The 19,194-nt window shown below is 42.1% G+C and overlaps 1 protein-coding gene across 1 annotated transcript; it reads right to left on the bottom strand.

The window, feature by feature from the left end:
• Positions 1-11,193: 11,193 nt before the first annotated feature.
• LOC147637889 (glucan endo-1,3-alpha-glucosidase agn1-like) lies at positions 11,194-12,932 on the bottom strand. The gene has a single exon (XM_086799721.1). The coding sequence runs from the start codon at positions 12,699-12,701 to the stop codon at positions 11,373-11,375; it is 1,329 nt and encodes a 442-aa protein (XP_086655847.1). The 5' UTR covers positions 12,702-12,932; the 3' UTR covers positions 11,194-11,372.
• Positions 12,933-19,194: the final 6,262 nt, after the last annotated feature.

A 19,194-nucleotide genomic window follows, 5' to 3' on the forward strand; every position in this document is an offset into this window, starting at 1 on the left:
CACACTCAACCGTAGCTGTGAAAGCTGCCCTGTACTCAGCTTCACAACTAGAAGTGGCCACAGTAGGCTGCTTCTTGCTCAACCATGATATGCATGAGCTTCCAAGCATGAAGCAAAAACCACTCGTGGACACGCGTGTGTCATAACAACCAGCCCAGTCAGAATCTGAAAAAACATGTAAATCTGGCGGCAATGATCCCCCCTTGGGATAAAACAACCCAAGATGCCGAGTACCACTCAAATAGCGAAAGATACGCTTCACTGCCTGCCAATGCTTAATGCCTGGGCTATGCATAAATCTGCTCACCTGTGAGACTGCAAACTGAATGTCTGGCCTCGTAATGCATACATAAATGAGGCAACCAACAGCTGTCTGATAGAGTGTGACATCAAAGTGATCTCCAGCATCATGAAGACTCAACTTCAAACCTGTCTCCATTGGAGTAGCAATAGGCTTGCAGTCTTCAAGGCCAAATCTCCGCAACAATGTTTCAATATACTTTGTCTGACACAAAGCAATACCTCCATCACACTGCTTAAATTGTATCCCCAAATAATGATGCAAATGCCCCAAATCTGACATCTCAAAAGAGGCATTCAAATCAGCCTTAAAATCAGCAATATAACTCTCATTTGGTCCTGTGAGCAGCATGTCATCGACATAGAGGGCAATGATTAGATGTACACCATCCACACGTTTAACATACAAAGTGCTTTCTGTTGGACTATTCTGAAACCCATGTGCAGTCAAATATGCATGTATTTTTTCATACCAAGCTCGTGGAGCTTGCTTTAAACCATATAAAGCCTTTTTTAACCTGCACACTTTGTTTTCTTGCCCTCTTTGAACAAAACCACGAGGCTGCGATACATACACCTCCTCATGCAAATCTCCATTTAAGAACGCAGTCTTTATGTCCAGCTGATGTACATTCCAACCATTATGAGCTGCTAATGCACAGATGCTACGAACAGTGGTCATACGACATGTGGGAGCAAAAGTCTCATCAAAATCAATGCCCTTCTCTTGAGCATAACCTTTTGCAACAAGCCTAGCCTTATGGCGATCCACTGTGCCATCAGGCTTACGCTTCAATTTGTATACCCACTTAGTGCCAATGGCCTTCTTGCCAGGGGGCAAGTCACATAAAGACCATGTACTATTCTTCATAATAGCCTCGTATTCTGCTTGCATAGCAGCCATCCAATTTTCTGAACTTTGTGCCTCATCAAATGAAACAGGCTCACTTTCATCGCACATACTAGAAACAGCCAATGCATAACAATCTGACGCATAAGAGGCACCATGAGAGCCAGAACGAGTGCGACTAGACAAAGGGGCATCCAACTTGCTGTCACGCAAAGTCTGCACCAGCCATCTAGGCATATTCCTAGAGCCCTCAATCTCTTGTCTCTCATCCTCAAGTGCATCATGCACATCTGCATCAGATATAGGCTGATCTGTGCCATCATTTAAAACCTGCATAGGCTGAAAAACTGCCTCATGAGGTATTGCACTTGACTGTGCACCACTGAAAAGAGGCAACAATGTATCATAGACATCACGTGAGCTGATATCTGTCTCCTTAGTACATGAAACCAAGGGCTGAACTGCATCTTCCACAAATACAACATCACGGCTAACCAAAATGCGCTTTGTCTGTGGATGATACAAACGATAGCCTTTGCTCTCAGCACTATATCCAACAAAAATACATTTGACAGCTTTGTCATCCAATTTTCTGCGATGTTGCACAGGCACTAATGCATATGCCAGGCAACCAAAAACACGTAAATGGCCAACAGATGGCTTGCGGCCATGCCAAGCCTCATATGGAGTGACAACCTGTAATGCTTTGGTGGGACACCTGTTTAGTACATAAGTGGCACACATGACAGCCTCAAGCCAAAAACCATGTGGTAGACTTTGACTCTTAACCATACATCTTGCCATTTCCATGAGAGACCTGTTTTTTCTCTCAGCCACACCATTTTGCTGTGGTGTATACGGCACTGTACATTGGTGTTTTATCCCACGCTCAGCCAGAAATGCATTAAATTCTGAAGACATATACTCCCCCCCTCGATCTGAACGGAGGGTGCCCATCTTACTTTCTGACACATTTTCAGCCATAACCAAAAACTGTTTGAAGCACAAAAACACTTCGGACTTTGCCTTCAAAGGATATACCCATGCATGCCTGGTAAAATCATCAATGAAAGTCACGAAGTAAAGGTAGTTTCCAAATGATGGAGTTTGCATGGGTCCACAAACATCACTGTGAACAAGCTGCAATCTGCGTTCAGCTCTCACTGATCCATCTTTGGGAAAGGAAGCACGCTGCATTTTACCCAATATGCAGCCCTCACAAACATGCTTGACAGGTGCCTCAAGCTTAGGCAAAGAAGACACCATTTCAGATTTCTGCAGGCGCAGCAAACTTGCAAAATTCAGATGACCAAAACGTGCATGCCACAGTTTTGCATTTGAAATAGCCTGCGTATCCATAATAGCACATGCTGAATCCTCTACACATTTGCCATCCATATTGAGCTTATACAGCCCTCGACATAGTGAACCAGATGCTACAATGATGTCACCACAAGAGAGATCATGAACAGTACATCTGTCATCCACAAATTTTACAACCAAACCTGTTTTGGCAAATGCGGAGACTGACAGCAGATTCTTTTTGATCCCTGGCACATACAATGCATCAAAAAGTGTAAAGGTGTTGCCATTTGCAACATTCAGCACAATCTGTCCAACTCCTTCAACGGGATAAGAGGAGTTATTGGCACAAGTGACAGTATTCCCTGTGGGAGCAGACTCAAGGAAAGTGAATAAACTGCGCTGCGAGGTGATATGCTTAGTGGCACCACTGTCAAAGTACCATACATCTGAATCTACTGCAGACATACATGTGTCATGCAAAGATGGGTCATAACTGCACTGCGCATTGAATGCCCATTCTGTATCTAGCACAACATTAGCAGATTCATTGTTAGAAGGAGAGGCATCTGCAACAGCCATACCAGCCTCTTTCTTCTTAGCCTCTTTCGCAGCCAGCTTAGGACACGCTTTGATGACATGATCATTTCCCTTACAGTACTTGCAAAATGTCTTCTGTTTGTCACCCTTCTTCTCATCTTTGTCTTCCTTCTTTGGTTGCGCAGCATTTGCAGATTTCTGCTTACTAGAAGAAAAGCCAGCTTTACCTTTCCCGCTTCTCTGACTAGCAACGAAAGCTTGATCTGCGACACGCATATTATTCCTGTTTTGCCTTGACTGGTCTTCTTGCAGCAAAACAGAAACTAACTCCTCAAATGATAAGGCATTGGGATTGCCTTTCATCATCAAGCGAAGAGTGGAAGCAAAACCCTGATAAGAATCTGGTAGACCATTCAAAACAGTCTGCACAAGTGAACTGTCTGACAGGATTTCATCTGCAGAAATGAGCTGCTCTTTGAAATCCTTGATCTTTGTCAAAAAGCTATCCATAGAATCACCTTCGTTCATATGCTCATTCTCCAACTGTTTTCGGAGGTAAGCAACACGAGCCTCATTTCTTGCCTGATACAATGTGGCAAGTACATCCCAAGCATCCTTAGAAGTCCTGCAGGAGCGAATATGTGGGATAATGGTACGTTTGACAGACAGCGCAATCAAGGCATGAGCCTGCGCATCTCTACCATCCCAACGAATCTGCTCTGCTGAAAGTGGTGGTTCTCGAACAGCTGCTACAGCACTTGTGCCTGCACCATCATCTACAGTACCTGTTTCTGATGTGTTTGCAGCATTCCCAGCCACAATAGGACGTGCATCAATACCCTGCACAATGTTCCATAACCCCTTTGCTACCAATACATGTCGCATCATATATGCCCACAATGGATAGTTGGTGCCATCCAACTTATCCTCAGCAGCCAACATGCGGAATACATCATTGTTGTCAGCCATGGCCAATGACTGTACTACTAGATGTAAATGCTGTCTGTAAGAGGTAAACCTGTATAAAATCGACCTGTGCTATGCAGCACAGCCCAAAACAGACAAATGGGCACCTGTCCTGCAGATTTTAATCTTGACAGAAAATCTGCACAGTAGGACGATTTTGCCTGCAGACGCTCGTGAAACCTCGTTGCAATCGGAGGAGATGAAGCGGCAGGTGCCGGTGATGCTGCCCGGGAGAAGGAAGCCTGCTCTGATACCAATTGTTGGAATTAGGGTTGCAGGAATGCACACACAACTTCAAGAAGATGAGGAAGCTTGAGCACAACACAGTAGTGTATTATGAGTGCCAAAATGAAAGATAACAAGCCCTAGAAGATAATGGGCGTATATACAATGCACGGGGGAAAAAACCTCCTAGTGAGGGAAAAAGTGCCCCGGCGGTCCTAAGTGTGTTCACACACATCACTACTATAATATGGTAACACATGCACATGACCCTCTCCCTCTCTCTGTCACGTACACACACTCTCAAATGTTGAAACTCTCTCTCTCTCTCTCTCTCTCTCTCTCTCTCTCTCTCTCTCACATGCACACACATATACACACCTGCTCTCTCTCTCTCTCTCTCACATGCACACACATATACACACCTGCTCTCTCTCTCTCTCTCTCTCTCTCTCTCTCTCTCTCTCTCTCACACACACACACACACACACATACACACACACACACACACATGCGTACACTCCCTCTCTCTTCTTACACTCTCCCACACATAGAAGCGCTCTCTCTCTCTCTCTCTCTCTCTCTCTCTCTCTCTCTCTCTCTCTCTCTCTCTCTCTCTCTCACGCACACATACACATATGTAAATATATAGTATATACAATATTATGTTTTAGATACATAAACCTATATAAAGACACATATACTTATAAATATATACATGTATTTAAAAATATAAATACAAACATCAACATAATTTAATTAATTTTCTTGGATGCGGCTAGAAGGATCTTCACGTACATAAAGTCCACAGTTTTGATTATGAAATTTTCTATGAGGCTGATACATAGATACAGTTGCATGGGTACACAGATGTTGATTGAGCCTGTAGTATTGCAGATAGAAGATCTACCAGTGGTTTTATGTTCTCATTTGGGAGTGCTGTTGTGAGTTGGAGAAATAAGAACCAGCCAACAGTTGCTTTGTCGAGTACAGAGGAAGAGTATAGGGGTGCTACTATGGCAGCTTATGAGGTAGCTTGGTTTCAGAAGCTACTTGGTGACATGGGAGAGCCCGTGGATAGGGCAATTGTCATATATTGTGACAACATGAGCAGCATACAGTTGGCCAGTAACCTAGTATATCATGTTAGAACGAAGCACATTGAGGTGCATTATCACTTTGTGAGGGAGAAGGTTCTAGCAAGAGATGTAGATCTGGTATATGTCAGCACACAGGATCAGGTGGCTGACATCTTCACGAAGGAATTGGGCATACAAAAGCTCCATAGGTTTAGGAGCTTACTTGGAGTGCAGTTTGTGGAGTTGAGCTCGAGGGGGAGTGTTGAGATATCAATCTCAACTAGTGCTATGGCGGACATTGATTACCCACTTGGGTGATAGCTTCTGCATCTACACCACTGGCATGGTTGGTGAGATTATGGGTGGTATGTGGCCAATGGGATGATAAGTTGTGTGTGACAGCTATTTTGGATTACTAAAGACTGGCATAGATATAGCGCCAGCTCATTTAGTTGGGTTCACATTATGGACCGACCCTTGAATGTTGTAGTAGTTGAGTACTAACTCATATAGTGTGTACTCTTATCTTTATGTTATATTGGTTGAGTAGAGAAGAAGAAGATAGAAGAAAATTCAGCTATCCATCTCTCTCTTGTGTCTTGCTCTCTCTTGTGTGTGTGTGTTTGCTTGCTAGGGTTTGAAGCTCTCCCTCTCCACATTCTCTTTAGGATGTTCATCTTGCATGAGGATTGCACCTATGGTAGATCCACTAGCAACTCTGTGACAATTAAAAAGAAAGGACGGTCAAAGTCGGGTAGTTGTAGGACAAGTGCATGGGTCAATAAATACTTCAAAGTTTTGAAGGACTTCCGCTGACTGTCACCCAATTGAAAAACCATCTTCTTGCAAAGCAAGATAGTCAATGGGAGAGAAATGAGTAAGAATTTCTTTACGAACTTGTAGTAAAAACCTGCTAGACCTAGAAAAGATCTAACTTCATGGGCATTTTTAGGATTAGTCCAGTCTTGAATGGTCTGGACTTTCTTAGGGTCTACTTGAATACCATCGACTGATACAATATGGCCTAGTTATTCCATTTCAGTGTTTGAAAGAAAGAACATTTGTTAGGGTTAACATATAATTGATTTTTTCAAATCAAAGACAATGCTTAAGTGATCCTTGTGTTCTTCTTTAGAGTGACTATACACAGGAATATCTTCAAAGAAAACAATCATAAAGTTTTGATAATTTATAAAAAATTTGTTCATAATGCTTGCAAATGTGACAGGAGAATTAGACCGAAGGGCATGACAACGAACTTATAATATCCTGATTGTGTACGAAAAGTAGTCTTGAAGATATTAGCAAGATCCATATGGATTTGATGATACCCAGACTTTAAGTCAATTTTACTAAATACCCTTGCACCTTTCAATTTATCTAAAATAGGTCATCAATTCTAGGGATTGGGTAGCGGTTCTTAACAATCACTTTATTTAGTGCTCTATAAGTTCTACCTTATGGTCTAAGTCACCACACGAGAAGGAGGTAGGTGGGGAGGATAGTCATCTGCAAAATAATCATTAAATGAAGCAAGAAATTTTTGTTGTTGTCGTGAAAGAGAAGATTCTTTCATTTCCACTTCTTTAACATAAATAATGTACGCTTTCTCATGTTTCCTTAATGCACGATGTGCTTGTGTGTGAGAGATGAGTGGAAACATTTCACGAGAAGAGTGGCTAGATAAAGAGAGGGATTGATTATTGAAATTTAAAGACATTGTGTGTGTATGATAATCAATATGTGGATTATGTTGGTGTGTAAATGGCATACCAAGAATAACATATGTGGAGTGTAGAGGTGTAATAAGAAAATTTCATTTTCCAAGGACCAATAGAAATTTTAAGATCTTTTATTTCACGTGTGCCATTGTACCTAGTTCCTTGAAAAGCATATTTTACTTTATAAGCAGAAGGAGAAGTTTTAAGAAGTTGGAGTTTCTTAACAAGTTTTTCAGAGATGAAGTCATGTGAACTACCATCATCATGTGAAACACATACTTCAGAACCATTTATATGACTTTCATTCGTAAAGCATGTATCAAGGGAGGCATACCTGGATCAGTAGATTCTGTGTTGTTCACCTCAGATTGAAGATCATATTCATTCGAATCTAGAGTGAAGTCGAGATCATCAATAGTGTTGTCCTCTTCAATATTTTACCGATGAAGGGTTATCCTTTGAAAGCTTAGCAAGGCAATGAGATTGTTTATGGCATTTATAAAGATGGGATATTTTGTGCCGGTTTATGGCATTTATAAAGATGGGATATGTGAATCAGCACATGGTGCGTGCACACTATTGTGGCTAAGCTGCGGCTTTGAATTTACATCATTTGGCTTGGAATTAGCCACATTAGATACATTTTTATTTGGAAAAGTGGGTGCACGAGTGTTGTTAAAAGTGTCAGTGCGTGGAGTAACAAAAGGTTTATGAAAGTTATGATTGTTTATTACCCAAGACGATTGTCGATTTTGAGTTGCTGGATGTGGTTAGCAAAATTGAGTAGCCTTTTAAGAAGAGCAAACCATCTAGGCAATAGATTGAAACTCTTTTTCTGCATCGTGAGCGAAACAAATTACTTCGCAGACTCAGGAGGGCTTCAAAGTATTGATTTTTGCTTGTATACCACGTTAAAGACCATCTTCGTATTTACGTTGAAGTGAATCTTCAGGCACATCTTCGAGCATGCGGAGTAATAAGCGTTGCCAAAAATGCTTAATATATTGATTCATGTTTTCACCTTGAATCCATGAGAAATTTGACCATGTGCGACGCGCGTGAAGATAAAACTGAGGTGGTAAGGATCATTCTTTGACCTTCTCTTGGAATGAGGCCCAAATGGTAGGGCGATCAATGCTATTGCAAAGCACGTTCCACCATAAAGTAACTTTATCATTCAATGTGGTTGGTGGCACACTTGATTTTGTCACACTTAAAAAAAATTTCTTCAGCAAAGTAGTCATCAAAGTGACTTAACCATGATAAAACAAAATTTTCATCTTTGCGACCATCAAAGCGAGAAAAAGTAAAGGAGTGACAACTTATCTTTTGTTCTTTGCGGGTTTGTTGAGCGTTGAACGACGCGGCTCGCAAAATTTTAGCAATTCGGTCATCCTGAGTGTCCGAGTCTCGCAATCGTTTGTCATGGTCTTGTAATTGGCATTCAGCATCTTGAAGTTGTTGTTGCAACAACAAATAAATTTGTTGTTCTAGAGTAGCCGCAGGCAAACGGGTATACATGTCAGAGTTGTGTTGCAACAAGGTGTCGCTTGACGGCATGATGAAATAACGAAAATTGAAAGTTGAGAGTGTGAAGTTACTCTAGCACCGATGAATTAAACTTGTGAATTACCCTCTTCAAAATTGATGACTTGAGTGGTGTTGCCAAGATCACCATGAGGAAGATATAAGGATAGCCGTGAGGTATATTAGTCGTGTGAAAAAGGGTCAACTTGCTTTGATTTTAAAAAAACCCACTTGCTATAAGGGTTTGAGTATTTCAAGGGAACCGCCCATTGCCGTCCATGATGAGGGAGAGCGAATCGAAATAATTTGATGATTAAAGGGTGGTTTTAAATGCTCCAAGGCTGGTACACTACATCCATGGAAGTTGATTATGAAGAGGTGGAGAGATCAGCAAAACTGCTTTTACATAAAAGGCGGGTTTAGAAGGAGGTTTTTAAAGAGAGAGAGAGATAAAGGGTGGTTTTAAATGCTCCAAGGCTAGTACACTACATCCATGGAAGCTGATTATGAAGAGGTGGAGAGATCAGCAAAACTGCTTTTACACAAAAGGCAGGTTTAGAAGGTGGTTTTTAAAGAGAGAGAGAGATAAAGTGTATCTTTCAGGCGATGCATCCCGGGCTGGTTGGTTTGTTTTTTTGCTGGTGTGCACCGTTTATCGTTGTTGCGCGCTCATGTGGTGACCGACGTTGTCCACCGTCTGCTGAGAGAGAGAGAGAGAGAGAGAGAGAGAGAGAATATATGAATGTTTACCCTCCTCCCGCTGGCGGGGTCAGTGTGAACGTGTCTCTGCCTTGGTGTTGCTGTCATGGCTAGCTGCCCTTGTGCACCCATGTGGTGGCAGATGATGTTGCCCGCCTTGTTATAGTGGTTTGAGTTGTGTGACGATGCTGGTAGTTAGTGTTTGAATTTGAGCTCTCATACTAATGTTGTTAATAGATGATGAGTGAGCAAGCTTCCTCATGCAGGTATTTATTTATTGACAAAAAGCAACTGCTCAAAAATAGCTTAATACATTCCATATAACTAAAAGATAAGAGCACATACATAAATAGAAATTACTCTCCTACAATAACATACAAAATAGTTAGTCCATAGTGTGAACCTGACAAATGAGCTGGCACTATAACTATGCCATAACTCTAGTACTCCAAAGTGGTGGTCACACAGCCTGTCATCCACTGGTAGCATATCAACCATAATCGCACCAAACGTGCCAATGGTGTAAGTGTGGAAGCTATCAGCTCGCGATATCTCAACATTATGCAGTTGCTGCTTTAGCTATATCTTCCAAGCTTAAGTGTTTGTAGTATTTTACATCTTCACCAAGTGTCCCAAGCCTCCTTAGGTGTTTGTGCATCATGTATATGCACAATCATAGAGTCTATCAAACTGGCAGGCAACCAATATAACACTTTTTGGCTCTTTCATGCCATGTTTTATATGCATGCACATGCCGTGGGGTTGGATTGTTTTCAATAATATCTGGCTCCTTTTCATCGCAGCTATGGTGAACTCCTAATATCCTTTTCCCATAAGGAAATTGGTCATCCTAAACTCTTATACTTGGAAGTTATTCTTGTTTAGCTTCTCGCTCACAATTTGGGATAGACTCTCAGACATGGTTACCTATATCATCCTACCATATGTTGGTAATACTACTTGGTGGATCCTTTGGACATAAGCTTATCTCCTCATTGCATCAAGGTAATCTTTGTGGTATTCATGTTTATCATTCAATTCATGGTCTTCATTTGTTAACCCATCACATGCTAAGTGCATCTAGCATTGTTTATGTGCATTGATGAGTTTGGTTATGCATCATTATCTTTGTGTGATTAACCATTGTTGCGTTCCACTCTCGTCCCTATTTCTTAACATGGTATCAGAGCCCCTTTTTATGGGAGTGTGCGCTTTTATGTGTTGAGAGGACACATCTTTGTTTTGTGGGTCTTCTACATTGTTGGTCTCTTATCATTGTGTGCGAAAGTGGTGAGCGTTTCAACATATCATGTGTTGATTGCATTAGTTGCAATGAGGTTGTAACGTACAAATTGGCTCTTGGCATTGGTTGCTCCATTACAACATTTGTTGTTTCATTAACTTACATGCTTGAGTAGATGTCATAGCTTATTGTCCACGCTATGCATGATAGAGTTGATGAACCTATGCTTCATGTTCGGACAGATATTGGAGTTAATGGTTGCACTTTTGAGTCGAAGTCTTTTTTAAAGTCTAGAGTTTACAGTTCTCTGTTTTGCTATTTTGTGTTGTTTAGTATCTCTACTCAAAAGGTTTGAGTCCTTATTAAAAAGAAGTGTGTATGTTTTTGTGTGTGTGTTTTGTATTTTTTATTTTTTAAAGTTTCTTTCATTCATATAATTGTTTTGTTTTGTTTTCTTTTCTTTTTTTATTTTTTTAATTTTATTTTGTTTTGTTTGCTTGTTTGTTTTTGTTTTTTGTTTTTTTGTTAATGTCTTAATTAAAAGCCTTTGTTTGATATTATCTTTTGATTTTCTCTCCTTAGTAGCTAGGTTTTGTTAGTTTATTTATTATCTTTTGATTTTCTCTCCTTAGTAGCTAGGTTTATTTATTTTTTATCTTTCAAAATCTTATATGTATATGTATATATATATATATAATATTTCCCAAAAAAGTATTGTTTAAAAATGTGCTAGCGTGCTGATTGTTTTTAATATATATATTTGATTACGTGTTATGCTAATGTTAACGTTACATTGTCAAAGAACTTATGCTTGTTGGCCCTTTTGCGGGTTTGCAACAACTTTGCACTCTTATTCAGGCCTGGGATTGGACTTTTATTTATGGGCTTTTATTGGGATTGTCTTTCGGCGTGACGCGCCGGAGCTAGGACGCAGATTGGTAGTTCGAGTAGACGTTAAAGTTGTACTGAGTGACGGAGGAGGCGATAGACAGGGCGCCGGTGACCGACAGTATTTGGGCACCATTGCGGACCACTGAAACGCTCTGTTTGCCCGGATTGAACGCCATACTGACGCTCTGGAGGCCTGCCTGAACGCTGAATGTCTTACTTTGGGTGCCGGAGGTGAGTACCACGTCGGCTGGCTGGTACAGCAGCGCAGTGGCGTAGACCTTGTCGTCGAGATCACCGGAGTTGTTCACAGAGGACCCGATCTTGCTCTGTGTGTAGTAGAAGATGTAGAGGGCCTCCTTGCTGGCAGAGTCGATGGAGGGCTGCTGGCCGGTTTTGTACCAGGGAATGAAGTAGCGGCCGGCGAGGTCGAGGTACGCGAGATGGGGGAATCCAACGTCGTCATAATCCTCCACGCCGTAGATGTTGTCGGATGGAATGGGGACGACGTAAGTGCGCTCACCCCAGTCGTTCCAGGTGAGGATTTCGATGAGGTTCGGCTGCAGGGAGACGAGCTGCTGCCAGTGCGTGCGCCACAGGGTGTCACCGCCGTAGTTACCTTTGATGCCGAGAGAGGAGCTGTCGAACCAGGGGCTGACGCTGGCCATGTACACCTTTCCGGCAGCCCCGCAGGCGGCGATGTACGCCTTGTCCGCCGCGTCCGATACAGCGCCGTTCACGTAGGGCCACGCCGACGTATCCCATGCGAGCAGCCCACTTAGAATAGAGTCGAACTCGTTGATTACGGCCGTGATGTCGGACTGCTCGCCGCTCGTCTCGAAGAAGGGCACGAAGAAATAGCTGCCGCCCGCCGGTTTGAACACCCCATCCTGCCACGTGCTTAACGGATCTGTGTAGGGCGAAATGCTCTTAGTCCGTCCGGCAAACGTCGACATGAACTGCGTGCCGTTGTACGTCAGCTGGCTAGAGTAGCCTGCATAGCGCGTGAGCATGGTCTGGATGTTATCCAGGGTGAGGCTGCCGGACATATCTGCAGAGAAGAAGAGCTTGAAGTCACCGCTATTCGCAGCCGCTTGGTAGAGATTGTCTGCCCTGGGTTGGTAGGTGGTTGTATCCCAAACCCCCGTGTTGAGGGCAAACCCATCAATGCCATAGCTCTTGGCCAGCTCGATCTCCTTTGTGAAGCCTGCAACATCATCAGTGTAGAGGAAGGAGTAGAGCATGTAGTGGGCGAAAACCATCTTGGATTGGGCGGCACAAGGGCGTGGAACCTCAGAAACCAAGCTAATAGCAAGCAAGAAGAGAAGGGCGGCCACGCACCGTGACAGTAGTGGAGAAGCCATGGCAGTGAGTTTGTTGATTGGATGAATTGTTCCACTCTCTCCAAGCCCTTGGATTATATATCGCCTGGGTCTTCAAAGATATCTATTCAATCAAATGCCGTGTGGTAAATTGCCCTCTTGCAGGTCAGACTAGGCTATGACTGCTTTTCGATTGCTTCTCCGGCCGTCCTTCAGTGCATTTTCCACGTGTAAAAAAGTGTTGAAAATTTCTAATGAAGACTTTTTTTTTTTGGAAAATTCTAGTAGATTTAATGTTGAATACGTCTCTTTATAATTTTGGCACTTCTATACGGTGTGAGAAGACAACAATATCACATTAACATGACACGGCACGTCACATGCAAAATTGTGTAGGATCTAATCACACGAGAACCACCCCAAAGAGAACCCCACTACGTATTATTGGAAACGGTCTTCTATTTATATAGTTATATTTCACCCTCGATATAACAATGTGGGATTTAATGTCAGGCCCCTCGCCTTCTTGTGTGGAGCACCACATAGTTTTCCAACACTCCTCCTTTAGAAGATTTAGACAGGAGTGCCCATCTTTGATACCATGTGAAAACACATCACATGACGGTATTCCAACACTCCTCCTTTAGAAGATTTAGACGGGAATGCCCATCTTTGATACCATGTGAAAACACATCCCATCACGCACATGCAGGGCATAGGTTTCTATCATGGAAATACTTGCCTTAGCCATCCCAAAAGAGCTCCTCGAGATATTATTATGAGGGGGACTCCATTTATATGGTTATATTTCACCCTCAATATCGCAATTTGGGATTTAATGTCAAGCTCCTTGCCTTGTTGCGACGATAGAGTTATATTTCACCCTCGATATAGCAATGTGGGATTTAATGTTAAGCCCCTTGTCTTCTTATGGGATTTAATGTTAAGCCCCTTGTCTTCTTGTGTCGATTGCCACACGTTATTCCAACACTCCTCCTTCTTTAGAAGATTTAGACGGGAGTGCCCATCTTTGATACCATGTGAAAACACATCCCATCACGCACATGCAGGGCATAGGTTTCTATCATAGAAATACCTGCCTTAGCCATCCCAAAAGAGCTCCTCAAGATATTTTTATGAGGGGAACTCCATTTATATGGTTATATTTCACCCTCAATATCGCAATCATTTGCACATTCCATTAAGCTGGATCCTACACAAATTAAATTAAGCATATTTTTTTACAATTATTAATTCATCAAAAATATGATAAAATATATACCTGTAATAGTCCTCCCATTTGAGGAAGCAACTGTCCTCAGTTGTGTAAGAAAATTATTGAGAGAACAAGATTATGCTCGTAGGTATTGATGTCATAACCTGCAAGGTAAACTCAGAGGTCCGAACATGGTTGAGAGGCACAAAGGCATGGCTCAGAGGTTCTTATGGACATGGAATACCAACAAGAAAAACTCATGTGACACCTAAGTTGGTGATCGTCACACTGATCATCAAATAAAAAATAGCATGCACAAAAAGTCTAATACATGATTCACAAACAAAAAATGATCATAATCTTCACACTACCCCTCAATCCACTAGCCATAAGACACCTCAATCGGTACCCTCATATAGTGCGACACCTCAGTCGTCGCGGTACCCTCGCACATCTCATGTAGTGTGACACCTCAATCGGTACCCTCACACTTCTCGTTGGCTGTACTCAGACACTGTCCATGTTAGTTAAACAATTAATTGAACACATCAATTAATCCCAGCGTCTTCTTGAGATATAGACAACCCATAAGTATTCAAATAATAGCCTCACACATGTTTACTAGGTGTAAGTAACCCGGGAATCACCCCTCCATATAAACCAACTGAAACAAACAGTGGAGACCCAAAAGCATGCCATATACGGGCGTCCCTGATATACAGTTGCATAAATGCATGAGAGGATGGCTTCATGATTGGTGTGGAAGACTAGATCTACACATAATGCATATGCAATGAATCAATCAAATGAATGTATGTAAGATGAGTCTAAGTAGTGTCTCATACCACATAGGTGCATTGCACATACATACATAGGATGGTAAAAGATAGAAGACATAAATGTGTCTGGAGTAAGTATATGAAACCAATCTGATATCCCATACCACCATATTAATTCCATACATCACTTCCTTTAGAATAAAAGTTTGAGGCAAAGTGGCCAGTTCCCTTTGAAACTTAAATTCCGACACAAATTTTCTCTATCTAGAAATTTTATTTAAGTTACTAGACTTGAACTAATCTTAATGTTGAATCTATGGTTTATTAATTAGGTTCTTAGGTTGGAAAGATATTATAGAAATACCTATGAAAAAGTTACATAAAAGGAAGTGAATATATACATATACATAGCTCCATCACTATGGTGTAATTGAAATAATCTGTCAAAAATAATATTAACACTCGAAAGAGATGTGAATCGTTATTACTTCTATGGATAAGGTATATTAAATTATTAAACAGAATCTCATGAGAAACTTAACACCATAAGAAAAAAAGTTAAATTGGTTATGGATATAAGGATAGGAAATACTAACCTTGAGTTGAAAAGTTGTTTGAGAGGATGTGAGATTATAAATGAAGAGTAGATAAAGTTGATGTTAGATATCCGTAACGCCACTACGGGCGTTACCACGAGAGGGGACGGCCTCTGGCTCACCACCCAGCCATAGAGGAATAATAAGGATTGCCCCTCATCCCCCAGGCTATATAGTGTGTGGCCTGCTGTCCACACTAGCCTGGCTGCCCATGACTCCGCATGGGCGTCCTCTCCCACTGAACCCCGGATATGGCCATCCGGTCTGCCGTCGGTCATAGGCATTACAGCCTACGTGACATTACCCCCCCCTTAAGAAGAGTTTTCGTCCTCGAAAACAAACTGGGGAAACCTTTTGGAAATTGCACTACGGCGTTCCCAGGTAGCTACCTCCTTATCCCTATCTGTCCATTTAACAAGTACCTCCTGGTACACTTTATGTCAGGTCTGTCTATCACGATACTGTAGAATCTTTTCAAGTTCATGTGGTATCTTTGGTGGCTCTATCAAGTCCACCAAAATCTCTAGAGAAACTGCGTTCTCTAACCCGTGAACTGATTTCTTCAGTTTACTGACATGGAAGATAGGATGGACTTGAGAACTCTCCGGTAACTCAAGTTTATATGCTACGTCCCCAATCTTCTTAAGGATTTTAAAAGGACCACAATATCTCGGAGAAAGTTTATTACACTTTCCCGTTTTCATGGTTTCTGACTACGCAGGAACCTTGAGGAATACAAAGTCACCTTCTGCAAAGGTCACCTTTCTTCGTCCTTTATCCGCATAAGTTTTAGCGTGATCCTGGGCGCTACGAATGCTCTCACGTGCGGCTCTGAGCATATCATTCATATCTTCAAGGAAATCCTTGACAGATTGAATCTTCTCCTTTTCTAGGCCTACAGCCATCGGAGATCTCGGCTGGAATCCATACATTAACATGAATGGTGTAAATCCAGTCGCTGAGTATTTGGAGATGTTATATGCAAACTCCAGTAAGGGCAAGTACTCTTCCTAATTAGATTGCTTCTTACTAACATAAGAACGCAACATATCCTCTAGAATTTGGTTAACTCTTTCAGTTTGACCATCAGACTCCGGATGATCTGCCGTACTCATACTTAGAGTAGTATCCAGCTTTTTGAAGACTTCCCTCCAAAAATGACTGTTGAACTTTCTATCTCTATCCGACACTATATCTGCGGGCAGGCCATATAGCTTGTAGAGATGTTCAATAAAGAGTTTTGCCAACTCCGGCATTTTAACAGTTTCCTTCGTGGCAATAAACTTTGCCATTTTAGTTAACCTGTCCACTACCACCCACACTGAGTCATTCCCTCGGCGACTCGTCTTGGGTAAACCGGAAATGAAATCCATGGAAATGCTTTCCCATTTCCCTTGAGGAATCTTCAGCGGATGGAGTAGTCCTCCAACCTTAAGACGTTCATGTTTATTGACCTGGCACTTATTGCATTTCAGCACATAAGTCTGGACGTCCTTAAACAAACTAGGCCAATAAAACTATCTTTTTACTAGTGCATAGGTCTTCTGAATCCCAGGATGACCCGCACTTGGACTATCATGACTTTCTTTAAGAATATGGGCCCGAAAGTCACCAATAGTTGGTACACATATTCTACCCTTGTAAAGTAAGTACCCGTCGTCAATGGAGTAATTAGCATATTTCTCCCCCCGACGAAGTTTATCACTCCCCTTTGAAGCCATGGCAGTCAAAGGTGATGAAGGGCCTACGTCAAAACTCTCCGGTTCCAAACTATACCCAGAAGACACGGCTAGTCTCTCTGGACTAACTCTCGCTTCCCTTCTCGTTGCACCTTCGGCCAGTCTCTCCGGACTAGCAATACGTGCCAACGAGGGAGGTGGTCGCGTCTGTGAAGAAGTGCGTACGCGTACAGCACGCCAGACCTCTGTAAAAGATGGATCGTGCTCACATAAACCACGTAGGGACTCCAAGAAATCATTCTTGAAGACTGTGAAACTAAGTTCATTAATCTGTGGCATGCGATTAAGTGCATCTGCCACCACGTTATACTTACCTTTTTGGTAACGTATCTGAAGGTCAAACTCCTATAGAATCTCTGCCCACCGAGCTTTTCTACCCTTCAGTTCACTTTGACTTGAAAGCCATTTCAGACTTTCATGGTCCGTTCGGACCTCAAAAGTGGCACCATATAAATAGTGTCTCCACTTTTTCAGTGCATGAACTATTGCTAGTAACTCTCGCTCGTAAGCCGAGTAGTTACGCTGCGCACGATCTAACTTTTTACTCTCAAATGCAATTGGGCGTCCCCTTTGCATAAGTACAGCCCCAATGGCCTCATTACTAGCGTCTGTTTCCAAAACAAACGGCTCATTTGGATCGACAATTGTCAAAACAGGTGCAGCTGCTACAGTCACCTTGAGCTTGTCAAAGCTGTTCTGTTGGGCGTCCCCCCAACTAATGTCTTTTGTTTTTGACCATAACTGGTCAGTCATCAACGGGACTGCGATCTTCGCGTAGTCCTTCACATATTGTCGGTAGAACCCCGACATGCCAAGAAAAATCTGCAGTTCCTCGAGATTCTTCGGCACTGGCCATTTAAGAATAGCCTCTACTTTTTCTGGCTCCATCCGCATACCATCGGCAGATATAATATGGCCAAGGTAGTGAATTTCTGTTTCAAAAAATTCACATTTGCTTTTCTTCGCAAATAGTTTGTGCTCTCGCAACAACTCGAACAATAGACGCAAATGCTCTATGTGTTCTTTCTGTGTCCTACTGTACACAAGAATATCATCTAAGAAAACTACTACGAATTTTCCCAGATATGGACGTAAAATGCTGTCCATTAGCTTCATAAACGTCGTTGGAGCATTGGTTAGCCCAAATGGCATAACCAAAAATTCAAAATGCCCGAAACGGGTCCGAAATGTTTTCGCAACATCTTCTGCTTTTATTCTAACCTAATGATACCCAGATCTCAGGTCTATTTTTGTGAAGTATCTCGATCCATAGAGTTGATCAAACAACTCATCCATGCGTGGCATCGGATACTTGTTCTTAATCGTTATCTGATTAAGAGCCCTATAGTCTATGCACATCCGCATAGATCCGTCTTTCTTCTTTACCAGAAGAATAGGCGATGCCCACGGACTTGAACTAGGCCGATTAAAGCCTTTGTTCAAATATTCCGTTAATTATTTTTCCACCTCCTGTGCCTCGGAGTGGCTTAATCTATATGCAGGTTTGCTTATAAGTTTTGATCCTGGCATAACTTCGATGCCATGGTCTACTTCTCTAGATGGTGGTAAACCATCTGGTAAATCATCAGGAAAAACATCCTAAAATTCCTCTAATAAATTCGTTAAAGTATCTACGTACTTTTTCTTTAATGTCTCATTCACCTTGGATTTTTTCTTGTTTGAATCACATGCATGCCAAACAGGGTTTTCAAACAGTGGGGCTCGTCCAAGGTTATTTTGTTTTTCTTGTTTGTCTACGCAAACATCATTTATCGTTTCATCTACGGAAACAAAATTCAAAAGAGGGTAACAAGCATATACCTCTGCTATCTGCTGGTCTCTGCGGACCGCTGTACACAGCTCCTCCATGGAGGAAATAAGTGGTGTGGTAGGGACAATACGGTCGCCCTGCAGGGTGATGACTCTACCTCCGTGCTCAAAACATAGCGTATTATGTAAGTAATTCCGAGCTAGACTAGGGCCCAAGCCGTACAGCCACTCCCTGCCTAGATAGACGTCTGCTCTGGCTAAGTGCATGACCTGAAAGTCAAGCGGAGCCTCATAGTCCTGCATAGATAATGGGACCCCCAATACTACGGTATTCCATACCGTTTTGTCATATCCATTGGCTAGGCCAATAGTATACTCATGATCACTCCGGGTCTCAGTCAACCCCAACTTCTTGACTAACGAGTAGTTCAAGAA

This window comes from Cibotium barometz, chromosome 6 (genome assembly GCF_041138505.1).
Source record: "Cibotium barometz isolate CiBa-2024 chromosome 6, ASM4113850v1, whole genome shotgun sequence".
Taxonomy (NCBI): domain Eukaryota; kingdom Viridiplantae; phylum Streptophyta; class Polypodiopsida; order Cyatheales; family Cibotiaceae; genus Cibotium; species Cibotium barometz.

Excerpts from the sequence above, each read along its gene's own strand:
- LOC147637889 (XM_086799721.1), bottom strand. The coding sequence starts at position 12,701 with ATGGCTTCTCCACTACTGTCACGGTGCGTGGCCGCCCTTCTCTTCTTG.